Below are 27,290 nucleotides of genomic sequence, written 5' to 3'. Positions count from 1 at the left end.
CCTTCGTTTGTTAATAGATTTGAATGGATTCAGTGTTTTTATTGAGCTTAGCACATAATCTGTTAAAAGCTTTGAATAGTGTATGACCTGCTTTACACAGATTTAAGGAGGAGGGGACACCTAGAGTCCAATATAGTGTAATACGTACTAGTATAGATTGGCAAATGTAGAGTTGATAAGTAATACTCACAAACCAGGGTTACCTCCAAGCAGTGGCGTACCCAGGGCATTTGACACCCGGTGCTGGGTATTATAAGACACCCCCCCCCCCCCCAAAAAAAAGTAAAGGGGCAAAAAACGGGTGGAGCTATAACATGCGGGGCGCTGCAAAAAATGGGCGTGTCCATGACTGGATGAGGGCGGAGCTAACTGTAATTTAACGTGAACCCGGGTTGAGAGTGATATGGAGGCTGCCATATTTACTGTATTTCCTTTTAAACAATACTAGTTGCCTGCAAGCCCTGCTGATCTTTTTGGCTGCAGTAGTGAACTTAATCACACCAGAAACAAGCATGCTTGTTCAGGGTCTATGGTTGAAAGAATTAGAGGCAGAGGACCAGCACGGCAGCCAGGCAACTGGTATTGCTTAAAAGGAGATAAATATGGCAGCCTCAATATTATTCTCACTTCGGGTTCCCTTCAAAAGTGCAACGCAAAGACAGTGGACCCAAGTTTTGGTGACCCTTTCCCCAGAACATTCACATAATTGTGCAGATTTTCTCAAGAAAATACATGTAATGTGTGCAGATTTGCCCAGGGAATACGTTCAATCGTGTCGGCAGATTTGCCCAGAAAATACATGCAATCATGTTGGCAGATTTGCCCAGAAAATACATGCAATCATGTCGGCAGTTTTGCCCAGAAAATACATGCAATCATGTCGGCAGATTTGCCCAGAAAATACATGCAATCATGTCGGCAGATTTGCCCAGAAAATACATGCAATCGTGTGGCAGACCTGTCCAGAACACACTTCAATTGTGTAGCTGGCCAGAACATAAACGATACACCTGGCTGCTAATATAAATTAAAAAAAAAAACAAAATATTTACTCACCTGCAGCAGAGCTCCTGTTCCGGCCTCCGTCCGGTGCGCAGCTCCCACGATCCTCTGCAGCCAGCAACTGAAACTCCCAAAGTCTCCATAGCAGGGCTTCTGACATTTTACTATAGCCCTGCTCTGCCGCTGCTGTGAACTGAAACGACATCTATTAGATGCCGAAAGTCAGTTCACGCTGGGGGGTGCTTGGAGAATTTTAGAGGGTGCTTCAGCACCCAAAGCACCCCCCCCCCCCGGTGCCACTGCCCACACTACAGGTAGCTAGCAGTTGCCCCCAGTATAAGTAGCTAGTTGCCCCCAGTGAAGGTAGTACAGTTGCCCCAATATAGCTAGTATAGTTGCCCCCAGGATAGGCAGCATAGCTGCTGCCCCCAATGTGGGTAGTGTTGCTGCCCCCAGTGTAGCTAGTATAGTGGCCCCCGTACAGCTGCCCTCCAGTATAGGTAGTATAGTGGCCCCCATAGTTGCCCCAGTACAGCTAATATAGTGGCCCACAGTTTAGATAGTATAGTGGCCCCCAGTGTAGCTAGAAAAGTTGCCACCAGTGTAGCTAGTATAGTGGCCTGCTTTGTAGCTGGTATGGTGCCCCCCCCCCCCCCCCCAAAGTATAGGTAATATAGTGCCCCCCGGTATAGCTAGTATAGTGACCCCAGCCCAGGCCCAGAGTAGCTAGTATAGTGCCCCCCCCGTATAGCGGCCCCCAGTATAGGTAGTATAGTGGCCCCCAGAATAGTGCCCCCCCCATTGTAGCTAGAAGGAGGGGTGACAGCAGGGATAGCGGTGGGGAGAGGGGGGGACATATCCCCCCTCACCTGGGTCCCCTCCTTCTGCCTCTCTCCCCCCCCCCCCAAAATGCGGGCAGCAAACAGGGAGAGAAGGCGGGCGCGGAGAATACTCGCGTTACTTCCGCGTATCAGCCTGCAACGCTGCGTCACCGTCACGTGCCTCTTTTGCGCCGAAGAGGCACGTGACGGCGACGCAGCGTTCCAGGCTGATACGCGGAAGTGACATAAGTATTCTCCGTGCCCGTTTGCTCACTGCCCAATGCCCCCGGCCCGCTGCCCGCATTTTGGGGGGGAAGAGAGGCAGAAGGAGGGGACCCAGGTGAGGGAGGGGGGGATATGTCCCCCCTCCCCGCCGCTATCCCTGCTGTCACCCCTCCTCCTAGCGCTGCTCTTCCCCTCCTGGCTCCTGCAGGCTGCATCTATGGGGGGTCGTGGCGACACCCCCTGGCTGTCTGGCACCCGGTGCGCCACGCCCCCCTGCGCCCTGTGGTAGATACGCAACTGCCTCCAAGGCAACCAATGTAAATGCGGGTGGGGAGATTAGACCTGTCCCCACTCAGGATTAAGAAGTCGATCTCTGTAGATCGGAAAAAAGAAGGGGGTAAAACACCCCTCCACCCTGGGTTGAAAACTGGTATAGTATACAGGAAACAGAGGCACCAAAAGAATACATTTCATTCAAAGTTTTAAAAAGCTAAGGAAGCAAGGAAGCATTGGCAGACCTATCTCCTTGAAGCAGACACATAGACTGTCAGATTCAGGGCTCGTTTCCACTGTTGCGGTGCGGAATCGCCTGGATTCCACCGCAGAAGAAATCGCATGCGGCTGCGTTTCCGCATGCGGATTTAGCCGCGATTTCGCATGCGATTTCGCATGGCAAGGAGCCAGGTGAATTTAACAATGTCACTGCCTGAGTAAAGCTCCATAACAAAACCATGCGAAATCGCGGGGAAATCCGCATGACAAAGCCGCATGCGATTTCCCTATTAAATGCATTAGCGGCGATTCGCCCGCATTCCTCCCGCACGCGAAATCTGACGGCTCTGCCGTGCAGATTTCTGCCGCACCGAAAAACGCTCCCGCTGCCGCACAAGTGGAAAGAGCCCCATCCACTTACATTGACTATGCGAATCCGCATGCAGTGCCCGCATGCGGATTCGCTATAGTGGAAACGAGCCCTCAAGAAGGACAAATTTATTGACATACTCTGAATACAATGTTGCAACACGTTTCACATGTGTGATCCTGCTTCATCAGGCAATAAAATGGGGGAGTATATAACTGTAAAAAACAGAGGCGAAAGGTATTAGATATTTTAGATATTTTGTTTAATACGTGTATGAGTGAATAACTGTAACCCACTCATACATTACTAAACAAAATATCTAATGTTATGGTTATATCATATCCACAACCATCCATATACATATGTGTCTGATATATCCATTCGTCTCTGTTTTTTACAGTTATATACTCCTCATTTTGATTGCCTGATGAAGCAAGATTACACCTGTGAAACGCATTGCAAGATTGTATTCGGAGTATGTCAATAAATTAACAGGCGCTGCACCTATCTGCACAACCTCGGAGCTACTCCTGCTCTTGTATTTGCCTGAGGAAGCTGGCTTGGGACTCGCAAAACGCATTGCATAATTTTATGTGGAGTACTGATTAAATATATTTTTTTTCTGGATACCAGTTATGGTAATTGTGTCATATATATTGGGGAGACGGATCCACCCCCATCCCCCAATTTTTTATTTGGTTTTAATAGACTACTAATTTTTATTCTGCTGGCGCCTCTGTAATTACTACAAATGTCAATAAATTTGTCTTTCTTGAATCTGACAGTCTTTGTGTCTGCTTCAAGGAGGTAAGTCCACCACTGCTTCCTTAGTTTTTAAACTTTTAGTGAATTATATCGGTTTGGCACCTCGGTTCGCTGTATACTATGCTTTACACAGTTTGGTCTGGGTAAACCAATTTTATGTTGTCAACAGTCAGAATGGATAGTTTGAATGATGAATCGTGTTTTTTTTTATCAGAAAATTTATTTTTTCGAAAGGTTGGCTACAGATCCCCTTGTGTGTACTAGATTTTACTGTGTGGCCAGTTTTAAGGTGCCCTAAAATTACATACTGTAAATCTTGATTGTACAGTCTTACTAAAATCTGTACCGTATTTTTTGGACTATAACACGTACCTTTTCTTCCCAAAAACTTGGTGGAAAAAATGGGTGCAACTAAGGCCCCCGATTCCGATTTTTTTAAAACATTTTTTACATGCAATTCCGATTTTTAATCTTTACTGCATGCTGTGTTTTTTCAGCGTTTTTCTGTTGATAGCATTCAGGGAAAATTGGAATCGCAAATCGGATTTGCAGTGTGCAGGAAGCCTTATAGGCTGAATATACAGTAAATAGATGCAGAGTGTGCAGGGAGCACTTACCCATCTGTACAGCACTGGGGCCCCTGAAATGTCTTAGCAATCGCATCTGATCATTACAAATGCGCTGGATGGGGGTAATGGTCCACTGACGTGCCCAGCAAGTAATCAAATAAGGCATATGTGGTATCATGGTAACTAGGAAGGGCTGAAGAATATATTTTTACTGCTTACTGTTATTGCTTTATCAAAAACGAGCTTAACCAGGAACTGTAATCAAATGACATAATGAATAGCATTGTTTTTTTTCTGTGTTTTTTTTTTTTTTGCAATATTAATTTAAAGATTATTTAGTCACTGTCTGCCAATTATAAATTCTTTCCTCTCCTTGATTTACTTTCTGAAATTTATCACAGGCGACAACATCTCCAGTACTGGGAAGTGTTCTCTGCAGAGTGTTCGGCTACTGAGCATTCCGATGCCGTTGCATAGCTGGTCTCCCAGAATGCTGGTGCGGGAGGAGAATACTGCAAGATAAACAGCTTAGGACTAGCCACAGTGGGGGAGCGGCAGGGGGTTTGGGGGCAGGATTGTCTGTTCACAAAAACAAAATGTTTCTGAAAATGGGGACAGACATGAGATGCTGTGTGTGGCGCCAAATGTGCATCGACCTACCAGCGCTGTCCCTTCCTCTCTTTGAAGAAATAAAAGCCCTAAATACCAAACAGGCAATAAACCATGTACAGTTAGTCATTAAAGGTATCACCGGAATCAACTTTAAAATGGAAACTAAAAACAGTACCCTCTTTACGAGACTGGAAGAAAACTCGTTAATTCTGCTCTTCCATTATATAAATTGGCTTATCAGTCACGCAATCAGTTTAAAGATGTCAATGAAATATGGTATATTTGGGTTGATGCGTTGGAAACTGCTATCCTCAATCTTGATATCACTGTATCGATACAAGATTTACAATGGGTATGATAACCCCGAATATTTGTTATAACAAGCTATGTCACGGTCCTTATTTTTATGCCACTGCTGTGAGTAATTTGTACTTATAACATCTATGTCATGTACATGTTTGTATCTCTGATCCCATTGTTATGCAACTTCTTGTGATCACTCTTGCTGTATTTACCTGTTATATTTTATGTTTGTCTTCCTTTTCATTTTTATTTTTTCTTTCTTATGTCGATACCTGTTCTGTTTTGTTACAAAACTCAATAATTAAAGTTATGCTATGGACTAGATTGTGAGCTCAGGGGCTGACCAATAGCCCTCACGATCCTGGCTGTCATGGGGGTGCCTGGCTGCTGAGGGGCCCGGTCCTGTTGCATGGAGAGCAGAGCAGCAGGATACATTACCTTCATCCAGTGGAGCAACAGGTCCTCACTCCTCTCTTCACTGTAGCCGCTGTTCACTATCTTTCTGCGGTTCCCGTCTCTGCATGTCACGTGAAATGCAGGGTGTACAAGTGAAGACTTGTCGCCTCTCTGGATGAAGGAAATTGTACAAACCTTGATACATGAACTAGTTAACCTCAGGAAGTGTCGGGATTCCGCCCTTTACACCAAAGCATGGGTCGTTTGTTTTGGTCCATATCCAGCCGGGCTATTGTAAGGAAACTGGGACCTATAATAAGAAACACTTGTCCACTACAATTAAACATTTTAGTCATTTCATTATCTTTGATGTCAACAAAAGCAATGTGTGCAGAACATATCTAGGACAAAGTGAAGGTAACTGACTCCTATATAAGTGAGGGCTGTTACTGGACATGCCTACTCCAGCAAGATGAATAAACTGCTGCTGATCACGGGTAGGTAGCTCTGCTGAATTTGCATTTACGTCTTCAGAGGTCATCTGTACCTGTAATACTGATATATCCTTTTTAAATTTCATATCTTTCATTCAGGTTTGGCCCTCCTACTGCATGTGCAGTTAGGTAAGTACAAACATTACTATATATTCCCTAAGTATCAGGTTCATGTTATTAATATAATGTTAATCATAAAAGGTTTTCATATAATTTGTTGAGTATTAAACTACTCCATTATACAGTATAATATACTATTGCAGTGTTCCCCAACCCTGTCCTCAAGGCCCACCAACAGTGCATGTTTTGTGAAAATCCACAGAGGTAGTTAATCAGCTCTGCTGAGACACTAATTACCTCACATGTGCATGTTTGTGGTTTCCTGAAAAACGTGTACTGTTGGTGGGCCTTGAGGACAGGGTTTGGGAACCGTGTACTATTGTATGTTTTATGTTGGCTCCTTTTTCTAAAGTAAATAGTGAAACGTCAAACCCTAGTTGCTTTTTGTCCTTGCTAAATAGCAAACTATCCATGTTTCCACTCATTGAGACTGTGCTTTCTTTAGGCAACTGGTGTTGTTTAAAAGGAAATAAATATGGCAGCCTTCATATTCTTCTCCCTTCAGTTGCCCTATTTCAAAGGCACTTGTAGCGTACCAGTGGAACTTGTTTTTGTGTCCTCTGACCTATTTTATGATTACGGAGTAATTATTGATTTGCCTGTCTTAGAACGTTTCACATAATTATATTTAATATGAAAATGATTTTATTTTTAAATATAAGGGGCCATATGCAATTCACTTTTTCACCTTAGTTATCTCCTAGGTGATATTTTCACAGCTTGTAAACAAAATGCATTTTAAACCACCAGCAAGCAAACAAATACTCAAAATATTTTGGACATAACCCGTTCAGCTACTTTTTAAAACCTTCTCCATTGAAAAGTGCTAAAAAGTTAATTCAAATTGAATATGAAAAATTATCTGTTAGGAGAAAACTCAGGAGAAAAACTGAATTGAATATGGCCCAAGGTTACTGTTCTAGATGTCTCACAAACGGGTGGAGGTCTTCCTAATTTTAACTCTTAAAGGGAACCTAAACTGAGAGGAATATGTATTTTTCCTTTTAAACAATACCAGCTGCCTGGCTGTCCTGCTGATCTCTTTAGCTGTAGTAGTGGCTGAATCACACACGTGAAACAAGCATGCAGCTAATCCAGTCTGACTTCAGTCAGAGCACCTGATCTGCATGCTTGTTCAAGGGCTGTGGCTAAAAGTATTAGAGGCAGAGGATCAGCAAGACTGCCAGGCAACTGGTATTATTTTAAAAGGAAAAATCCATATGCTTGTCAGTTTAGGTTCCCTTTAATGCATTGTACAAATGCATACATGTTCTATGTTGTTAGAATGATGGCTTCTGCCGCAAAAGCAGAGATGGTCAAGGAGATGCTAATACTGTATATCTGACTTGCATGCATATTAATACAGATTGTATGCACCTTGGTATTTGGCTAATCAGATGCATTTCCTGTCTATTTTGTTTGGTCCAGTTTCAAACTGCATACAATTTACACTAAATTAGCATTCAAGACAGAATTATTAGCATCTTATAGACCATTTGCATTTATCAGCTTTTTAATTCTATTTTATCATTCTTTTCTTTGCCAATGCAGGCTCTTCTTTCAACTTAGTATGTTACTTTACCAACTGGGCCCAATACTACCCTGGAGCTGCAAAATATATGCCGGATAATGTGGACCCTTGTATGTGTACTCACCTGATCTACGCTTTTGCCACCATGACTAACAATCAGATTCAGCCTTTTGCATCCAATGACCCAACTCTCTACGCCTCCTTCAATGGCCTGAAGAAATAGTAGGTCACGCTACACTGAGTATTCTGGCAAAGGGAATATTATTTTAAGGCTTGCCCTGTGTTCATTTTTTTAATACTCTCACAAGTTATCTTTTGTACAGTGGAGGAGAGTTAAAACTGTATTTTGAAATCTCCCATTGTTTTCTTTTTCTTTTCAACCAACACGAAGATAGATGGTATAACCTTTCTACTCATTAATTTGAACTAAAATGGGATATAGAATATATGGTAGCTCCACTTAAAAATACAGTTTTTTCCTTAGTTTAATAGGGCCTATTATGACTGTATTCATTTTCACCCAAGATAGGTTACCAATAATCAGTTTCTTTAAAGGGTGCAATTTACATCTGCTATCAGTGCACTGCTCAACAAGTATTGATTGATCCGGATTGAGTATATAGTCATACGATTTTTAAAATGCATGCAGGCACTTGGATGATGATGATTATTTAGTATTTATATAGTGGTGACATCTTCCACATCTGCTTTACAGATAATATATAGAATCTCTTGATGCAGCCCCACCTCTTTCATTTCAATATTCCCTCCCTCTAGTTAAATCCAATTAATACTAATGATTGTCTCTAACTGTCCCTCAGGGGGCTCACAATTTAATCCCTACTCTAGTCATATGATCATCGTAGTGTCCAGAGGAAACCCATGCAGACACAGGAAACATACATACCCCATGCAGATAGTGCCCTAGCTGGGATTAAAGAATGGGGACCCAGCCCTGCAAGGAGAGAGTGCTGCCTCAGTAGAGTTAGCTGTCACGACCGGATTCAGGCTTTCCAAACAAGTGCCAAATATTAATTTCATTCAAATTACTCTTTCACCATTTATAGCCATTTCAAACTATGTGACCTGCCCAAGCAGAACAAAATTCAGACGAGCCTGCTTGTCTTCTGGTTAGCCACTTGTGCAACATTACCAAGATACAGCAAAGTCCCAGTCATACGTAACTCAGGCAACGGGAGGTCTCAAATAACCAGCATGCCTGAGGTGGACAACTGGGACAGTACTTTTGCCACTTGCAGAGTTTTGGGTGCAGCAGGAGCAACTTATCAATCTTCTGGGTGCCGTCTCCTACACTTCTGCAGCTTCAAGCGGCTTTCCAGTGTATACGCAGAGCTCCTGAACCGATGTGGATCACATGGCACGTCAAAAGCCATACACTGAGGATGCCAGTAAGCAGCTGGGTGCTACAGGAAGTGTAGAAAATGACACCTGGAGGACTGGTAAGGAGTTTCTCCTGCATTGGGGGGTTGTGCTACTTTCGGCCACATGCTAAAGCGACCTGCAAGCACACATCTGACTGGCATCAGGCAATCCCCACCTGTCCCGGATATTCGGGACTTTGCTGTACTATGGTATGGTTTATTCTAAATGTACACTCAGCCAACTACCAATTAAATAAGAACATTAAAAACAAACTACACTCAAATAATGTTTTCATATGTAGTAATTTCTAGGCTTTTCCCCCTTTATAAACTGGGTTTTCACTATTTAGTGTACTATTATTGTACGTAATTTTCAGTCAAAAGTATATGTTCAAGTTCTAGAACTGTATTTTGTGTTCTGATTAAGAATTGTCCTGCTACCGCCAATCTTTAGTCAATACTGTTTTACAAATGATGGTATATTGCTTTACATGACTTTTAACCAATACCTGTAAATTATATTCCCATTTTTGTTTACAGTAATAGTGAGCTGAAAACGCTTCTCTCTGTTGGAGGCTTTAACTATGGAACCTCAGGGTAATATGTTTTGTGTAATATCCGTCTCTTGCATAGTTACTGCATGATCTGACTTCAACAGCTTCCTTTCCATAAACCATATTGCCTTTATTTCAGGTTTAACACCATGGTTTCCAGCTCTGAGAACCGCCAGACTTTTATCACTTCTGTCATCACATTTCTGAGGCAATATGGGTTTGATGGCTTGGATATTGACTGGGAGTATCCCGGAGACTCTGACAGAGGAAGCCCCCCACAAACCCAGCAGCAGTTCTCGGTCCTCCTACAGGTGAAACTCATAATATGCTCTTACACATTTAGTGGGTGCACATACAGTTTAACAGGGCCTGTGTAATTTATGTAACCCATTAAAGTGACACTGAAGCGTAAAAAAAAAAGGGAGGATATAAGGAACTGTATGAGTAGTACAGCTAAGAAATAGAACATAAGTAGCAAAAAAATAGTCTCCTATTGTTTTCCAGTACAGGAAGAGTTGAGAAACTTCAGTTGTTATCTATGCAAAAGAGCTTCTCTAAACTCTTCGACCCAACTTAGGTCGAAGAAAGCCCAGCTTCAGATAAGGTCTTACTGCAGGGAACTTCAAAGGGTCATTAGCTCTGCTCTGTTATATAGTTTAAAATAGAATGTGGTTTGTAAACTGCAAATATGTAAGAGTGATGCAGTTATATATATATATATATATATATATATATATATATATATATATATATATATATATATATACACAGTGGTGTGAAAAACTATTTGCCCCCTTTCTGATTTCTTCTTCTTTTGCATGTTTGTCACACTTAAATGTTTCTGCTCATCAAAAACCATTAACTATTAGTCAAAGATAACATAATTGAACACAAAATGCAGTTTTAAATGATGGTTTTTATTATTTAGTGAGGAAAAAAAACTCAAAATCTACATGGCCCTGTGTGAAAAAGTGATTGCCCCCCTTGTTAAAAAATAACTTAACTGTGGTTTATCACACCTGAGTTCAATTTCTGTAGTCACCCCCAGGCCTGATTACTGCCACACCTGTTTCAATCAAGAAACACTTAAATAGGAGCTATCTGACACAGAGAAGTAGACCAAAAGCACCTCAAAAGCTAGACATCATGCCAAGATCCAAAGAAATTCAGGAACAAATGAGAACAAAAGTACTGTAATTGAGATCTATCAGTCTGGTAAAGGCTATAAAGCCATTTCTAAATCTTTGGGACTCCAGCGAACCACAGTGAGAGCCATTATCCACAAATGACAAAAATATGGAACAGTGATGAACCTTCCCAGGAGTGGCTGGCCGACCAAAATTACCCCAAGAGCGCAGAGAAAACTCATCCGAGAGACCACAAAAGGCCCCAGGACAACATCTAAAGAACTGCAGGCCTCACTTGCCTCAATTAAGGTCAGTGTTCACAACTCCACCATAAGAAAGAGACTGGGCAAAAACGGCCTGCATGGCAGATATCCAAGGCGCAAACCACTTTTAAGCAAAAAGAACATTAAGGCTCGTCTCAATTTTGCTAAAAAAACATCTCAATGATTGCCAAGACTTGTGGGAAAATACCTTGTGGACCGACGAGACAAAAGTTGAACTTTTTGGAAGGTGCGGGTCCTGTTAAATCTGTCATAAAAGTAACACAGCATTTCAGCAAAAGAACATCATACCAACAGTAAAATATGGTGGTGGTAGTGTGATGGTCTGGGGTTGTTTTGCTGCTTCAGGACCTGGAAGGCTTGCTGTGATAGATGGAACCATGAATTCTACTGTCTACCAAAAAATCCTGAAGGAGAATGTCCGGCCATCTGTTCGTCAACTCAAGCTGAAGCGATCTTGGGTGCTGCAGCAGGACAATGACCCAAAAGACACCAGCAAATCCACCTCTGAATGGCTGAAGAAAAACAAAATGAAGACTTTGGAGTGGCCTAGTCAAAGCCCTGACCTGAATCCTATTGAGATGTTGTGGCATGACCTTAAAAAGGCAGTTCATGCTAGAAAACTCTCAAATAAAGCTGAATTACAACAATTCTGCAAAGTTGAGTGGGCCAAAATTCCTCCAGAGCGCTGTAAAAGACTTGTTGCAAGTTATCGCAAACGCTTGATTGCAGTTATTGCTGCTAAGGGTGGCCCAACCAGTTATTAGGTTCAGGGGGCAATTTCTTTTTCACACAGGGACATGTAGGTTTTGAGTTTTTTTTCTCACTAAATAATAAAAACCATCATTTAAAACTGCATTTTGTGTTCAATTATGTTATCTTTAACTAATGGTTAACGGTTTTGATGAGCAGAAACATTTAAGTGGGACAAACATGCAAAAGAATAAGAAATCAGGAAGGGGGCAAATAGTATTTCACACCACTGTATATATATATATATATATATATATATATATATATATATATATATATATATATATATATATATATATATATATATATATATATATATAAACGTTGCTACTAATGTTCTATTAATTATCCGTACTACACCTACAATTCATTATAGCATAAGTTTTTTGTTTTTTTACTTTAGTGTCACTTTAACCACTTATTCCACCAGTACAGTATATCTACATCATCTGTGGGCTCATCCAAGCCACGACCACGTAGATATACGTTTTGTACTGGTGGCTTCCCTGTCCACGATCGGGCGTGCTCCCATGCACGCCCCTGGCACTTTAAGCTACATTACTAATTGGTGTAAGGAGAAATAAGTCCCTTTAACCAATTAGCACCCCCCCCCCCTGCGGATGATCGATCACCGCTGTATTAGTAAAATCCATGCCACATATTTCTACTTTATTCTGTTGTGTTTTACATTCCTTTTCTCTTCTGCAGGAAATGTATGAGGCATTTGTACAGGAAGGCAGTCAGACCAACAGGCCTCGCCTTCTCATGTCTGCTGCAGTGTCTGCTGGGAAATCCACAATAGAAAATGGATACCAAATTCCACAATTATCTCAGTAAGTGCAAATATGGAAGGAAAAACTGAAAAAACAAACAAACATGTTTTAAGCTAGCTTTGAATAAAAAATAAGCACTTAAAGAGACACTGAAGCGAAAAAAAATATATGATATAATGAATTGGTTGTGTACTATGAATAATTACTAGAAGATTAGCAGCAAAGAAAATATTCTCATATTTTTATTTTCAGGTATATAGTGTTTTTTCTAACATTGCATCACTCTATAATATGGCAGATTACACAACATTCTGCATTCAAAATGAGTCTTTCAGAGCAGTCTGTGAAGTAATGATATCTCCTCTAGCAGAGGAAAAGTAAACAGTACAATTACAGTTGAGATAATAAAAGTCAGATAACAGCCCTCTCCAAGACCAAGTTAGTCGGTGAGCTTAATAGCTTTTTTGCATAGAGATAACAACTGGAGTTTCTCAACTCTTCCTGTACTGGAAACAATTAGACTGATGTATCTGATCTTAATGTTTTTTTTCTTAGCTGTACTACACATACAAATCATAATATCATCATTTTTTTTTCGCTTCAGTGTCTCTTTAAAAGTGTACCTCTAGTGGACAGATGTCGAACTCTAATCTTCCAGGACCATATCCATGCCAGTGTTATAGGATGGACAGCGAAATCAAGAAATGTGCTCTACTTGGTGAACCACACCTTTCCTGATTCAGTCTCATCAATTAATTTGAGCTGTGCCAAAAATGTGTGAGACCCTTGGCCCTCAAGGACAGGAGTTCAACATCCCTGCTCTAGTGTAACAAAAATAAAAGTAGTACACTAATACTGTTAAAGATACTCTGTAACAAATTTTTCAGCCTTAGTTCTTCTATCCTATAAGTTCCTATGCCTGTTCTAATCTGCTCTGGCTTACTGCAGTCTTTCCTAACTGCACTGTCTCTGTAATAAATCAATGTATCTTTCCTCTGTCCTGTTTGTCGGGCTAAGGCTTGATTGTGTGGAATGTGCAGGGCTGCTTGTGATTGGTAGAAGCGATACACACCCTCTGCAGGCCCCCTGCACACTCTGAATGACTCACACACTATGCTTAGCTGAGCCTATTAGAAGCTGGTTAGTTTGTTTGTAAACACTGCCTAAAACTGTTAATTACAAGCCAGGATTGCAGCAGAGAGTGGCAGAAACAGCACAGAGGGGCACAGGAGAAAATAATGAATAGAATGGTATGCTTTTTATTGTAAGAATATTAGAGTACAGATTCTCTTTAAGTTATAGCTACCTGGCACATCATCTTTGTAAACGATATTCTATGGAGCCCAGATTAGCCAAAGTCTCTATCAATTTATTCTCAATTTTGTTAAACAAATCTTACAGATATGTCTCAATATTGGATCTTTAGCAGTGTATCAGATACTTTTAGACAGGTTAACTGCTAACTCCTACTAAACAATGCTGAAGTCAGAACTCCCCCTACTGTCTTCATATACAGTTACCTCAGTTACCTATAATTCACATGTTATTTTCCTGTATAGGTACTTGGACCTTATCAATGTAATGACATATGATCTGCGTGGCTCATGGGAAGGGTTCACAGGAGAAGACAGTCCTCTTTACCAAGGCCCAGCTGATCAGGGTGGTTATATCTACTTCAATGTGGTAAGTGTTAAAGGAGATCACACATACATCACACTTTGAAACTTCTTTCATTTGCTTTGACAGATTTCTGGAATAAACTTCTTTCTCACCAATTTAGGATTATGCCATGAACTACTGGAAAAATAATGGCGCTGCACCAGAAAAGCTCATGGTTGGGTTTCCAGCCTATGGACGAACCTTCACACTTACTGACCCTTCTAATAATGGCCTTGGTGCTCCAACTTCTGGTGGAGGCCCTGCTGCTGCATACACTCAGGAAGCTGGATTAATGGCTTACTTTGAGGTACGCCAATTACCATTAACGTTACAGGTCTTAAGTTCTACCAGACCTTTATCATTGACCTTAAGGTTTATGAATTCCTTAATGTTGATAAAAGACTTCAGGGTTCATCTCTTGGAACCCATGGGCATCTTCTGTCTTCACTTCTCTGACATCTTGATTGCAAAGGAGCATTGTTTGTGATTTGCTTCCAGCTCTGCTTGCACTGCAAAGGCCCCCATTCTGTTGATTCAAAGTTTTGCCAAACCTCACAAATCCACGCAAGCTGCAGATATTTTCCAGTTGTGAGGTATTTTAAATTGGGGATCTGGCAGTTTTGGTGGGAAATCAGAATCAAGGAGATGAGAGCCTTGTGGTGGCTCATCGCTCAGATAAGGTTGGAGCTATATGCAAGTCTGGCTCTGCAGTTGAGCCAGTAGACTGGGATTGCTGGAAAACACAAACAATGCCAATGCCTGGGGGTCTTGGGAGAAGAACTTTAACAGCAGCATCGCAATAGTGACTGCTATGGGACCCAGTAGCAAGAGGAGCTGATATTTTCTTAATGTTTTCACAATTTTAATTCTTCTGCAGACTTGTGATTACAGGCACTTGTGTTTACATCAAGTTGTGGGGTTTAGAGGAGCATAAGGGATGTATGCAGTGTAAATAATGTTGACATCACTACATACTAACAAATGTTGAGCCTGACAACATATCTATAATGTTAAATTGAAAACTGATGTGTTTTATTTGATTTATTATGTGGAATGTTCAGTGTGAATTTTTATTTTTACTGTTTACATTTATGGCGGATAGTTCCAGAGTTCTAGTACTACACTCTTCAACTCATTACTATCATCAGGGTGATCAGTTAGCTTATATACTCCAGCTCCGATTACTGGAGAACATGCGTAAAATTTGAAGAGAGAAGACCTCACAGGGACAAAACCTCACAGAGACAAAAGGTCACCAGGTCTTCTCTTTGAATTTTACTCATGGTATCGTTTGCCTGATAGCTTGGAGCATGCTAAAGACTGTGGACAGTTGTCTTGCTGTGTGATAAATAGAACAGCCTGCCCATTTCCCTCGCAACAAGCTAATTACTGGATATCCCTGCTGCACAAGGGTGATTTCCAAAGATTTACTACCCCTCTTGCAAGAATCACTGTTAAAAAGTATAGAAGAGCTGGTAAATAGAGTAAAGGGGGAACCACAATACTCTTTAGTTATCCTCCTAGCCCCTATATACGGAGGGAGAAGGATGAAGTCTGCAGTGAATTATATTTACAAATCACAAAATTCTGACTGATCAATAGATACACAGGAATTTCTCTAAAAGGGACTGAATACTAAAACTTAACCTCTAATAGTAAGTTTAAAATCAAATGAAAATGCTGTCATATATGAGATAGACAAATACCATTAGACTGCGTTGGAAACCATTATAAGGTAACTATTGTTTTAAGGGAAGACCCATTCCAATCGCACTGTTTGTATATTAAAATTAAAATTATACATTGTCCACCATAAAACCCGTCATGTTTGAATTCATAAATAAACTTTTTCAAGGGTAAGTGCAGACAGGAAAGTGCTAACGTGCCAAGGTGCAAAAAATATACATTGTATACAATTATAGCATATCGTATAGGCCGTATGGCAGGCTGCTGTAGGCTGCTGTCATATGGCCTATACGCTATGCTATAATTGTATATAAAGTATATTTTTCGCACCTTGGCACGTTAGTACTTTACTGTCTGCACTTACCCTTGAAAAAGGTTCTTTATGAATTCAAACTTGTCGGCTTTTATAGTGGAGGGTGTTTACTTTCAATATACAAACACAGCGATTGGAATGGGTCTTCCCTATTAAAATACTTACATTATAATGGGTTCCAACGCAGTCTAATGGTATTTGTCCATCTCATATATGACAGCATTTTCATTTGATTTTAAACTTACTATTAGGATGATGAGGAGTGGGAAGACGCCTGGATTACGCCTTTTGGCAACTTCATAGAGTCCAGAGATAGGCTAATTCAATTCAAAATTTTGCATAGGGCATATTTGACCCCTGCAAAGCTATCTTAATATGATCCGGCTAACCCGGTCCTTTGTTGGAGATGTGATGCAACTAATGCAGATTTGGATCACATCCTGTGGCACTGTCCTGGAATATCCCCCCTTTGGAAAACCATATGCGAATATATTACAGCAATTACTAAAATCAAAACCCCCAATGATCCTTACTACTGTATACTGGGCGATACTACAAGGCTAGCCAGCACACGTGCTAAAAGAACGTTAGTAGGCCTTCTACTTTACTATTTCCGTAAAGCAATTATTCTGACCTGGAAAAAAGCAGAGCCACCCTCACTATAATATTGGAAGAAATGAATCAATTATTCCCTCCATCTATACAAAGCTGCCTACATAGCCAGAGGTTGTCCCCAAAAATTTGGAAACTATGGACCAGCAACAAAGATACAAACTAAGTGCACTTTAAAGGGAACCTAAACTGAGAGGAATATGGATTTTTCCTTCTAGACAATACCAGTTGCCTGGCAGCCCTGCTGGTCTCTTTAGTAGTAGTGGCTGAATCACACCGGGCTAGTAAAAAAGGGCGCACAGGGATAGTGGACAAAAAGGGCGCCGCCATAGACTGCAATGCAAAATATCGGCTATTCGACGCCCGGCAGGAAAAAAGGGCGCCCGAGAAATAGCGGTTACAGGGATCGTGGTAACTAAAGTTTTCGTTTACAGGATAAGGTTTATAACAATTATCGTTTACAAGTTCGTTTTGACTTTGTGTTATACTTATTTTATTGTTTTTAAATTTCGCTTACATGAGTTTTACGTATTTTTTTTCGTTTTAAAATATCGCTTACAAAACTATAACCACTAAATTTTCGTTTACACTTCTTTTATCATTTAAAATTCGTTTTCATATGTATAATGCTTAAATACCGTTTCTCAGCCTGATTGTATTATAAATACATCGCTTTTGGTATTAACTTTGTTTTTACACTTATAATGCGTTTATTATAGTTAATAAAATATCGCCTTTAATATTACTGTTATTTTAAAATTTCTAATGCATACGTGATTGTAAGGCTATCTGTTGTATTGTGTGTGTGTGTGTGTACTTATAATATTATTAATATATGCGTGATTTTAAGGCTAGTTATTCTATTACAAATATATAAATTATTTTATTCATGTTATTTGTAGTGAAGTATTTTAAGGATTAAATATATTATTGTTTATATGTGTTTAGCATGTTTTTGCGGTGGGGATGGTTAGTTTTAGGCACCACCAGGGGGGTCTTAGGTTTAGGCACCACCAGGGGAGTCTTAGGTTTAGGCACCACCAGGGGGGTCTTAGGTTTAGGCACCACCAGGGGGGTCTTAGGTTTAGGCACCATCAGGGGAGTCTTAGGTTTAGGCACCACCAGGGGGGTCTAGGGTTAGGGATAGGTACAGGGAGGGTTAGGTATAGTTACAGTGCAATATACACCACCAGGGGGTGGTTAGGTTTAGACACCACCAGGGGAGTATTAGGTTTAGGCACCACCAGGGGAGTCTTAGGTTTAGGCACCACCAGGGGGGGTCTTAGGTTTAGGCACCATCAGGGGAGTCTTAGGTTTAGGCACCACCAGGGGGGTCTTAGGTTTAGGCACCACCAGGGGGGTCTTAGAATTAGGCACCACCAGGGGGGTCTTAGGTTTAGGCACCACCAGGGGGGTCTAGGGGTTAGGGATAGGTACAGGGAGGGCTCTGTATGAGAGTAAGGTTACCTATAGTTACAGTACAATATATGTAATATATACAATTTATTACATTATGTGTATTTACACAAAGGGGGTTCTAGGTGTTAGGGATAGGAATAAGGAGAGATATCTGTGACCCTAAAGTTAGGTATAATTGCAGTAAAATACCGGGAAAATCTACCATTCTATTACTATGCTTAATATATGTGTAAATATCGTTTTTGTTATAGACGCTATTTGACGTTTAATTTCGGAATTCGTTTACTGTTATAGACGGTATTTTGCCATTTCATTTCCGTTTATTTAACCTATTTAGCGCTACAATATCGTTTATAACCTCTTAAACGAAAAATATGGTTTTGCATTCAAACTTACAATTTCGGCTACACCCCGCGCCCTTTTTTCCAGGCGCCATTTTTTGATAGACGCGAATCACACACCTGAAACAAGCATGCAGCTAATGCAGTCTGGCTTCAATCAGAGCAACTGATCTGCATGCTTGTTCAGGGGCTGTAGCTGAAAGTATTAGAGACACAGGATCAGCAGCAGGAGAGTCAGGCAACTGGTATTATTTTAAAAGGAAAAATCCATATCCTTCTCAGTTTAGGTTCCCTTTAATATTGAATATACTTAGGAAACTTACATTATGCTTCATTCCATATATGCCTGAATTGTATAGAAACCTTATACTAGATAACGGACATGCTACTTAAATATTGCTATGCTGTTGTTTTGATACTCTGTAATATAAGGGGAAAGGTTGGTCGGGAGGTACTCAGTCAGTGGGTGAATGTTAAAGAAGAGACATGTGCATTTTGTTCTCTTGTATATGTTATGTTATACACCCACCTGCGTGTGGGTTAATCTGTGTTTATGTTAACATGAAATTAAAAATCAATAAAAAGAATTTACAAAAAAAAACAACTTACTATTAAAGGTTAAGTTTTAGTATTCAGTCCCTCTCAGGGAAATTCCTGTGTATCTAGTGAATTATATTTAGAAAGAAAAACTATCAGTACAGAACATGCTGTATTAACAGCACATCACAATGAGTACCTCAAACAGCTGCTCCTCTCAGGTAACGGTGCCAATGAGCACAGGAATCTGTCATGTAATGAGTGGTGCTGAGTACTCTTTGAGAAGATGCAATAAAAATAGAAGTAAAATAAGTGATTTCAGTATCTTGGGAGGTTTAATACCTGGGGTATTTTATAGACTTATAGACCATTTACTTGCTGAACTTTCGTGTATTAACCACTTTGAATGCATGCTTCAGGCAGAAACCAAATGCTATTTGACCTTATCCCAACAATGTACACAACCTTATAACTGATTACATGTATGCAAGAGGTTCCAGCATTAAAAAAGGCATGCTTTGCTTAATAGTAGACTGTTTATAAGGTCCCTTGGGATAAACCGCAATGTTTTTCACTTTTTCTGTTTTCTCACAGATTTGTGGATTTTTGGAAGGGGCTACAGAAGTGTGGAACAGCCCACAACAAGTCCCTTATGCTTACAAAGGAAGCGAATGGATTGGATATGACAACCCAAAAAGCTGGCAGATCAAGGTCAGATGTTTATTTTCTTAATGTGTACCGCATGGGCGTCCGCAGAAAATTTTCCAGGAGGGGGGGGGGGGGCAAAAAGGTGAGGAAGAATATAAGGATTAAGTTGTGCAGCGAGCTACCAAAAAATGGGTGTGGCCATGGACCAGAATGTGGTTGTGGTCACGGGTGGAAACAAATTTACCTTTTGGAGGCCGAGTGCCCAAACTGCAACCCAAAAGTCACTTATCTATCGCAAAGTGGCAACAGCAATTTAAACTAAATACTGTAACAGTTGGGTGTAGCAACTCAGATGTCTGATTATTTGGTGATCTGCAGAATCACCAATAATGCAGACGCTATACCTGATTATGTGTGATCTGCAGAATCACCAATAATACCAGTATAGCAACACAAAGAGCTGAGTGTGTAGTGTTTGGTGCAATCGTAACTTATTAGTTTTATGAGACCTCACCAGAGGGGCTGGTGAGGTACTATCGGTACACTGAACGTGTACTAGAGTTCAAGCTCCAGCAGGCTGGAGATACAATACTGAAGAGCCCGAATCTCCCGAGGAGCGGGTGACTCAGAGTGTACTGCAGCCGAGTGATCACCCGATGAGCGGGTGACTTAGACTGTACTGCAGCCTAGGAGCAGGAGATACAAACAGTACTGCACTAATGATCGCCTGAGAAGCAGGTGATTCAGACTGTACTGCAGCCTAGGAGCAGAAAATGCAAACAGTACTACACTAAAGAATAACTTCACCAGAGGAGCTGGTGAAGCTAGCACCTCACCAGTGGCGAGGGCCCACTGGTGAGTAGAATGGTCTGACAGGCAAGGTTCGGCAACAGAGAGGTAAGTATCGGTACAGAATCGTGAGGCAGGAGAGTAATCAGTAATTATGCAGATGTTCAGCAACAGAGAGGTAAGTATCGGTACAGAATCGTGAGGCAGGAGAGGAGTCGGTAATCAGGCAGAGGTTCAGCAACTTTAAGGCAGATAGGCAGAAGTACAGAATCAGAAAGTGAGATCAGAGTCAGAGTTTAGCCAAGAATCATACACAGTACAATATAAACAATATCCTAGTCTAGGTGTGAAGTCCTTGATATCAACACCTGGGATCTAGTCTAAGGTCTGAGCGCTAACACACGAGGTATTCACGACAACAGACAACCTCAGAATGAAGCCTGGAGGCTTAAGAAGCAGAGGAGACCTCACTGGCACGCCCCCCTGCGCACAGCCAATCCTGGGCGCCGTGAGTCTCCTCTGCGATCAGCTGACCAGCAGGTCAGCTGACCAGCAGGTCAGCTGACCGGCTTCCTCCCAGCATAAAGGTCCCGTCTGTGCACGCGCCCGCACGAGAGTGTGACCCCCCTACCAAATGTACGTTCCGACCTCGGCGTCCTAGACGCCGGGAGGACGGGTGGCGGCATTGAGGCAGCTGCGGCGGCGCTGTTCGCCGCAGCTGCCTCGTCTGTTACAAATACAAAGTTTTAACTCATACATGAACATTATGGAAAATCCAAGTTAAAAAATAAACTGTGAAGATAAACAATTTCATCCATCCAACTCCTGAAAAATGTATTCATTTTTTTAGAACCTTCCAGTTTTATTTTCTGTTTTAACTACTTGTAGGCCAAAGGGCGTGACCGCGGCGGCAGCCTAACACCAATTGGCATCAAGTCCTGGGGCTGCAGTTTCACAGGGAACGGGCGTGTGCATGCGCGATCGTTCCCTCCGTTCCGTGATTAGCCTGCTAGCCGCCGATCGCGGCTAGCAGGCTGTTTGTAAACGAAAGGGGAGAGAAATCCCCTTTGTTTACAACTGTACAGCGCTGCGTTCCCTGGCAGCGCTGTACAAGATCGGCAATCCCCGGCCTCTGCTTGCTCTCATAGGCTGATGTCTATGAGCGGCGGAACAGGACGGATCGCTGTCCTGTTCCATAAAGATTACGGAGGGAGGAGGGAAGGGGAGGGAGGAGGGAGGGAAGGAGAGAGGGAAGGAGAGAGAGCCTCATAGAGGCTAGGGAAGAAAAAAGAAACAAACAGCCGCAGCGATCAGACCCCTCCGGCGGCATGTCCCCTTAGGGACAAAAAAAGGAGGTGAGTCCGATCGCTTGGCTCCTTAGCTGGGCTGTGCTGGAAGCTGAAAAGCCTGCACAGCCCAGTACTGCAAAAAATGGCCTGGTCTTGGGGGGGGGGGGGGGGGGGGGGGGGCAAAAGACACATTCTGCAATCTTGAGGCCCCCAACAAGACAAATTCAGCAATCATGAGGCCCCCAACAAGACAAATTCAGCAGTCATGAGGCAAATAAATAGACAGCATTTCACATAAATAGGGAGATTGCCCCCTTAATATGATAGACACCTCTCACCTGGCTTATGAATTCTCCTCTACTGGCTGCTGTGCCTGGCTGGCCTGGCAGTACTGTTTTTGGCTGGATTGGGGATGATGTGTGGGCTGAAAGGCCTTGCGATGATGCTGTGGCCGGGCTGGCGGTGATGCTGGGCTGTGCTTGGCTGGTTGAAGTAAATTCTGGCCTGACTGGTGGTGATGCTGTGGCCCTTTTGACAGTAATTCTGGGCTGGTGGACTGGTGGTGATGCTGGGCTGGCTGGCCTGGATAGTTTAGGGAGTGACAGGTGCCCCCTAGTTTACGTAGCGCCAGGAGCCCCCTAGATTAGGTAGTGACAGGAGCTCCCCAGCTCAGGTAGTGACAAGAGCTCCCCAGCTCAGGTAGTGACAGGAGCCCCCCAGCTCTTGTAGTGACAGGAGCCCCCCAGCTCAGGTAGTGACAGGTGCCCCCCAGTTCAGGTAGTGACAGGTGCCCCCCAGTTTAGGTAGAGACAGGAGCCCCCCAGTTTAGGTAGAGACAGGAGCCCCCCAGTTTAGGTAATAACAGGCGCCCCTCAGGTAAGGTAGTGACAGGGACCCTCAGGTTAGGTAGGGACAGGGACCCCCAGTTTAGGTAGCGACAGGGACGCCCAGGTTAGGTAGTGACAGGGACCACCAGGTTAGTTAATGACAGGGACCCCCAGATTAGGTAGTGACAGGGACTCCCAGTTTAGGTAGTGACAGGAGCCCCCCAGTGTAGGTAGTGACAGGAGCCCCCCAGTTTAGGTAGTGACAGGTGCTCCCCAGGTTAGGTAGTGACAGGGACCCCCAGTTTAGGTAGTGACAGGGACCCTCAGGTTAGGTAGCGACAGGTGCCCCGCAGGTAAGGTAGTGACAAGAGCCCCCCAGGTTAGGTAGCGACAGGGACCCCCCTCACCTTGCAGTGTCAGACCTCAAGATCAGCTGGCGACCTGCACTTCACTTCTGCATATCAGTGCGGTGTTCTAGGTCCTAGCGCCCGCACTATTGGTTGCCGGGCGGCTGATCGAGGTCTGACGGCTCCGGCCAGTGGGGGGGGGGTTGAAGGCAGCAGCGGCCGGGGGGGGGGGGGGGCAGTGGGTGTCCAGGGCAGGGTAGATGCCCCAATTTGCCCGATGTGCGGACGCCCGTGGTGTACTGTATTGTCTGTTTGTACAGAGCTTTGCAAAGATGTAGTATCATTATTATTATTTATTGTATTTATACAGCGCCAACATATTATGCAGCGCGTACAATAAATAAGTGGGTTAACTTATTATGTAGGACATCCTGTTGAGAGGGTGCCCAGCAGAATGTATTACTGATGCAGGGGGGTACGCGAGCATGAAAAGGTGAGTCTTGAGTGCTCGTTTGAAGGTATTAAACATGGGGGCAAGTACTGTATCCTTTTTCCCACGGGTGCTTACAGTATGATCTCCCACTGCCCCAAAACACACATTCTCTAAGGACTAATTTGGTCAGACAACAGATTACTTGATGCCTTTTTTTACTTATTGAAAAGAACTGAGCACTTTTAATATACCTACACAAACTAATGCTGGACAAAAAATGTATGCAGACATAGGTCCTAGTGGTGTTTGAATTTAAGAACCTAAAGCAAAAAGCAGGGCCTTTTCTAGATACAGTGGGGCCACTGACACAATTTACCTGGGGGCCTTCTTTACCCCCTGTAAGCAGCATTAGGGTCCAGGCCCTGGAGCTTGTTTCCGGGCCTCCCAAGTGTTCCCCCAACTTTACTCTGGTCCATGGGGCCCCAACAGAGTTTTTGGCAGCATAGCGACTCACCTTTACAGCTGGCATGCTCCTTCATTATTCCTGTGTTCATCCTTGTGCATCTCTTCTCATGGACCCGGCACTTATGTTATTACATAATAACATATGCCGCATCACTGAGAATATGCGGCCAGCAGGGATGAAGACTGGGAGGCAGCACAAACTAATGGAGGAGCGTGCCAGCCCGGACAGCTGAGTTGCTACACTGCTGAAAACTCTGCAAAGACCTTGGGGACCTCACAACTGGCTCAGGGCCCTGGGGCAATTGACCCGGTTACCTCTATGGAAACACTGGCCCTGGCATCTAGGCAAGAGTGGCCACTGCATGAGTACTGAGCACTTAAAGAGGACCTCCAGTGAAAATAATGTAGTAAAAAAAGTGCTTCATTTTTTACCATAATAATGGATAAATGATTTAGTCAGTGTTTGCTCATTGTAAAATCTTTCCTCTCCCAGATTCACATTCTGACATGTATTACATGGTGACATTTTTACTGTGGGCAGGTTATGTAGCTGCTCCTAGCTGTTTTGGCTGTTAGAGACAGCTGTAAACAGCTAATTCCTGTCTGTGAACATTGTTACATTGTGGCAGTTTGCCCAGAGTACCACGGTACTCAGAGCTTCTTGTGGGAGGGGTTTCAGCACAAAATCAGTCATACAGCGCCCCCTGATGGTCTGTTTGTGAAAATCATTATATTTCTCATGTAAAAGGGGGTATCAGCTACTGATTGGGATAAAGTTCAATTCTAGGTTGGAGATTCTCTTTAACTGCCATTACATTGCAGATATACAGGTGGCTGAATGGGGATTACTCCATTATATGTATTAGGTCATGTTCATGAGGTAGAGAAGACATTAAGTGTTCTGTTCACATTATTTCATATACCTTATAATGTTGTTTATATTAAATTTTTTTTTAAGTTAAGTACTTTCCATTGTCTACCTACAGTATGGACTTACCGCAACAAAATATAAACCATATTTTCTGCTATAAAAGACACACTTTTATTACAAAACTGGGGAGAAAAAGCCCTGGGTCTTATGAATGCCTGCCGATAGGACCCACCACTACATTGGGGATTTCCTGTATTAGCTCCCTGTGTGGTCCGCTCCACACCCCCGCCCCCATGTCATTATTTTTGTAGTGGCATGTCCCTACTAGTGTGCCGCCCAGGTGTGTGCCTCACCCACTTGTGTGTGCACTCCCCTTCCTGCTTGCGTGTGTGCTCTCCCCCGGGTGTAATTGTCAGGATAGAGGCAGTCTTACCTACTCCAGCGGCTCTCGATCACAGACCTGTCTCCTCTCTCACCGCTCCCCCTAGCGATAGCGTCTACTGATCCCCGGGTCTGCGATCCCCAAGAGCCGCTGGAGTAAGTAAGACTGACGTTATCTTGACAATTCCACCTGTGGGGGGGGGGGAGCGCGCATGCAAGTGGGGATGGGAGCAAGGCACACACAAGCAGGGAGGGGAGCCAGGTACACACACGGGTAGAAGACTAGTAGGTACATGCTGCTACACAAATAATTACATTAGGCGGAGTGCACCACACAGGGAGCCAGGATCACACACTGTGGACAGAAGGGGCCACATTGGGGACTCTTGAGGACACATGGGGGACACCTGAGGACACATGGGGGACACCGGAGGACATTCATTGGGGGAGAACATCTACAAGAAGCTCCTGGAATATAGACACACCAGGTTTAGTCTATATATATTTTTCCCTAGTTTTTGCCCTCTAAACCTAGGTTCATCTTATATTCCGGAGTGTCTTAAAAAGCGAAAAATACAGTATTTGTGTTTGTTATTTCAATCACTAGGCAAAATGAAAGAGCATGCTATGCACTGATTGTATGATTTTCAATTAATTGTTCATAATTACTGTTAATATAAATCTATTTGACACTTAAAGGATAGCAGAGGTGAATTTAAAAAATGTTCCTTTACTTACCTCTTCTGACCCCTGTAGGCTTGTATGTCCCTCACTCAGCTGTTCGGCCTCTTGCAGTAGCTGAGTTGCAGAGTCCCACAGTACTGCACATGTGCTGGACCAAGCTACGTCAAGCCTTGTAGCCGCGCATGCACAGAACGTCCCCAGCAGCGCATGCACAGCACTGCACAACTCAGGTGACTTAGCTACTGCAAGCGGCCGAACAGCTGAGCTTGGAGGAGGACCCAGAGGATAGTGTAAGACATACAAGCCTAAGGGGGCTGTAAGAAGCCCTGGGTAAGTAAAAGAACAAAAAAAAATTTTTAAATCACCTCTGTCATCAATTAAAACAGTTTTTTTGTTCTGTCTTTGAGAAAAAAAACCTGACCGGTTTGTCATTTCTGATATTAGGCTGAGTGGCTGATGAACAATAACTTTGGAGGTGCCATGGTATGGGCTCTTCCCCTGGATGACTTTAGTGGTGAATTCTGTGGTCAAGGCAAATACCCCCTGATGAACACACTGAAATCAGCCCTGGGGATTTCATTCCCAAGTGAGTGTTTAGGATTTTGTTGACTCTGACTCCAGGACCCCAAAATGACTCTGACTGCCAACTCCTTGATTCTGACTCCAACTCCACACACTAAACACCACTTACATTACTATACATTATTTCTGATGATACTTTATATTTTATACAGGTTGCCAGTCACCAACTATTACCGCGGCACCAGCATCCACAACCCAAGCCAATAACAACCCAGGTGGTAGTGGCAGCAGCAGCAGTGAAAGCGGTGGTGGCAGCAGCAGTTTCTGTGCTGGAAAAACAAATGGCCTTTATCCAAACCCAACTAGCAGGAGTACCTTCTATAACTGTCTAAATGGAAATACCTACCAGCAGTCCTGCCAGACAGGTTTAGTGTTTGACACCAGCTGTTCCTGTTGTAACTGGGCATAAGAAACATATACACATTGAAACGTGAAACATTTTTTTCCCAGAGACAAATTCAATAAAGATCATCATAATACTACAATAATGTCTGGTTGCATTTACTTGTGAATTGGTAGAATTAACATACAGAAGCACATGAAAAGAAGATGTATGCATAAATGAAATTTTTCTGTTTCTACATGTATGACTTCAGGTGTGCTTTTAAGTGGTATGAAACTTAAGATTACCAGGGCTGGATTTCTGGGAAGGCCACAAAGGCCTTAGGTGATAAAAAAGTTGCAGGGTGCAGTATTTGAAGAGATAAGAGGTCACATGTCAAAGCAACTCATCTCTCCTGTGTTCTGCCTGAATTTCAGAGTTCCCTGCATCTCTCTCACTTCCTGGTGTGTGTGATGACAGTCAGCATCTGTTGTCATCTGATGATCCTGTCCTCT

The 27,290-nt window shown here is 42.8% G+C and overlaps 1 protein-coding gene across 1 annotated transcript; it reads left to right on the top strand.

Moving 5' to 3' along the window:
- Positions 1-6,027: 6,027 nt before the first annotated feature.
- Positions 6,028-26,862, top strand: LOC137544440 (acidic mammalian chitinase-like). The gene is made up of 11 exons (XM_068265519.1): positions 6,028-6,052; positions 6,149-6,178; positions 7,721-7,922; positions 9,623-9,679; positions 9,776-9,947; positions 12,506-12,630; positions 14,130-14,253; positions 14,351-14,536; positions 19,732-19,848; positions 26,316-26,457; positions 26,606-26,862. Exons 1-11 carry the CDS (start codon positions 6,028-6,030, stop codon positions 26,860-26,862), a joined length of 1,437 nt encoding a protein of 478 aa, XP_068121620.1.
- The last annotated feature ends 428 nt before the right edge of the window (positions 26,863-27,290 follow it).

This window comes from Hyperolius riggenbachi, chromosome 2 (assembly GCF_040937935.1).
Source record: "Hyperolius riggenbachi isolate aHypRig1 chromosome 2, aHypRig1.pri, whole genome shotgun sequence".
Classification (NCBI taxonomy): Eukaryota; Metazoa; Chordata; class Amphibia; order Anura; family Hyperoliidae; genus Hyperolius; species Hyperolius riggenbachi.
Note: the sequence above shows the minus strand (reverse complement) of the source record. Positions and strands in the feature narration are given on the sequence as shown.

Coding starts and splice junctions, on each gene's coding strand:
- LOC137544440 (XM_068265519.1), top strand. CDS start 6,028: ATGAATAAACTGCTGCTGATCACGG. Junction 6,179..7,720: donor CCTACTGCATGTGCAGTTAG/GTAAGTACAAAC, acceptor TTGCCAATGCAG/GCTCTTCTTTCAACTTAGTA. Junction 7,923..9,622: donor TTCAATGGCCTGAAGAAATA/GTAGGTCACGCT, acceptor TTTTGTTTACAG/TAATAGTGAGCTGAAAACGC.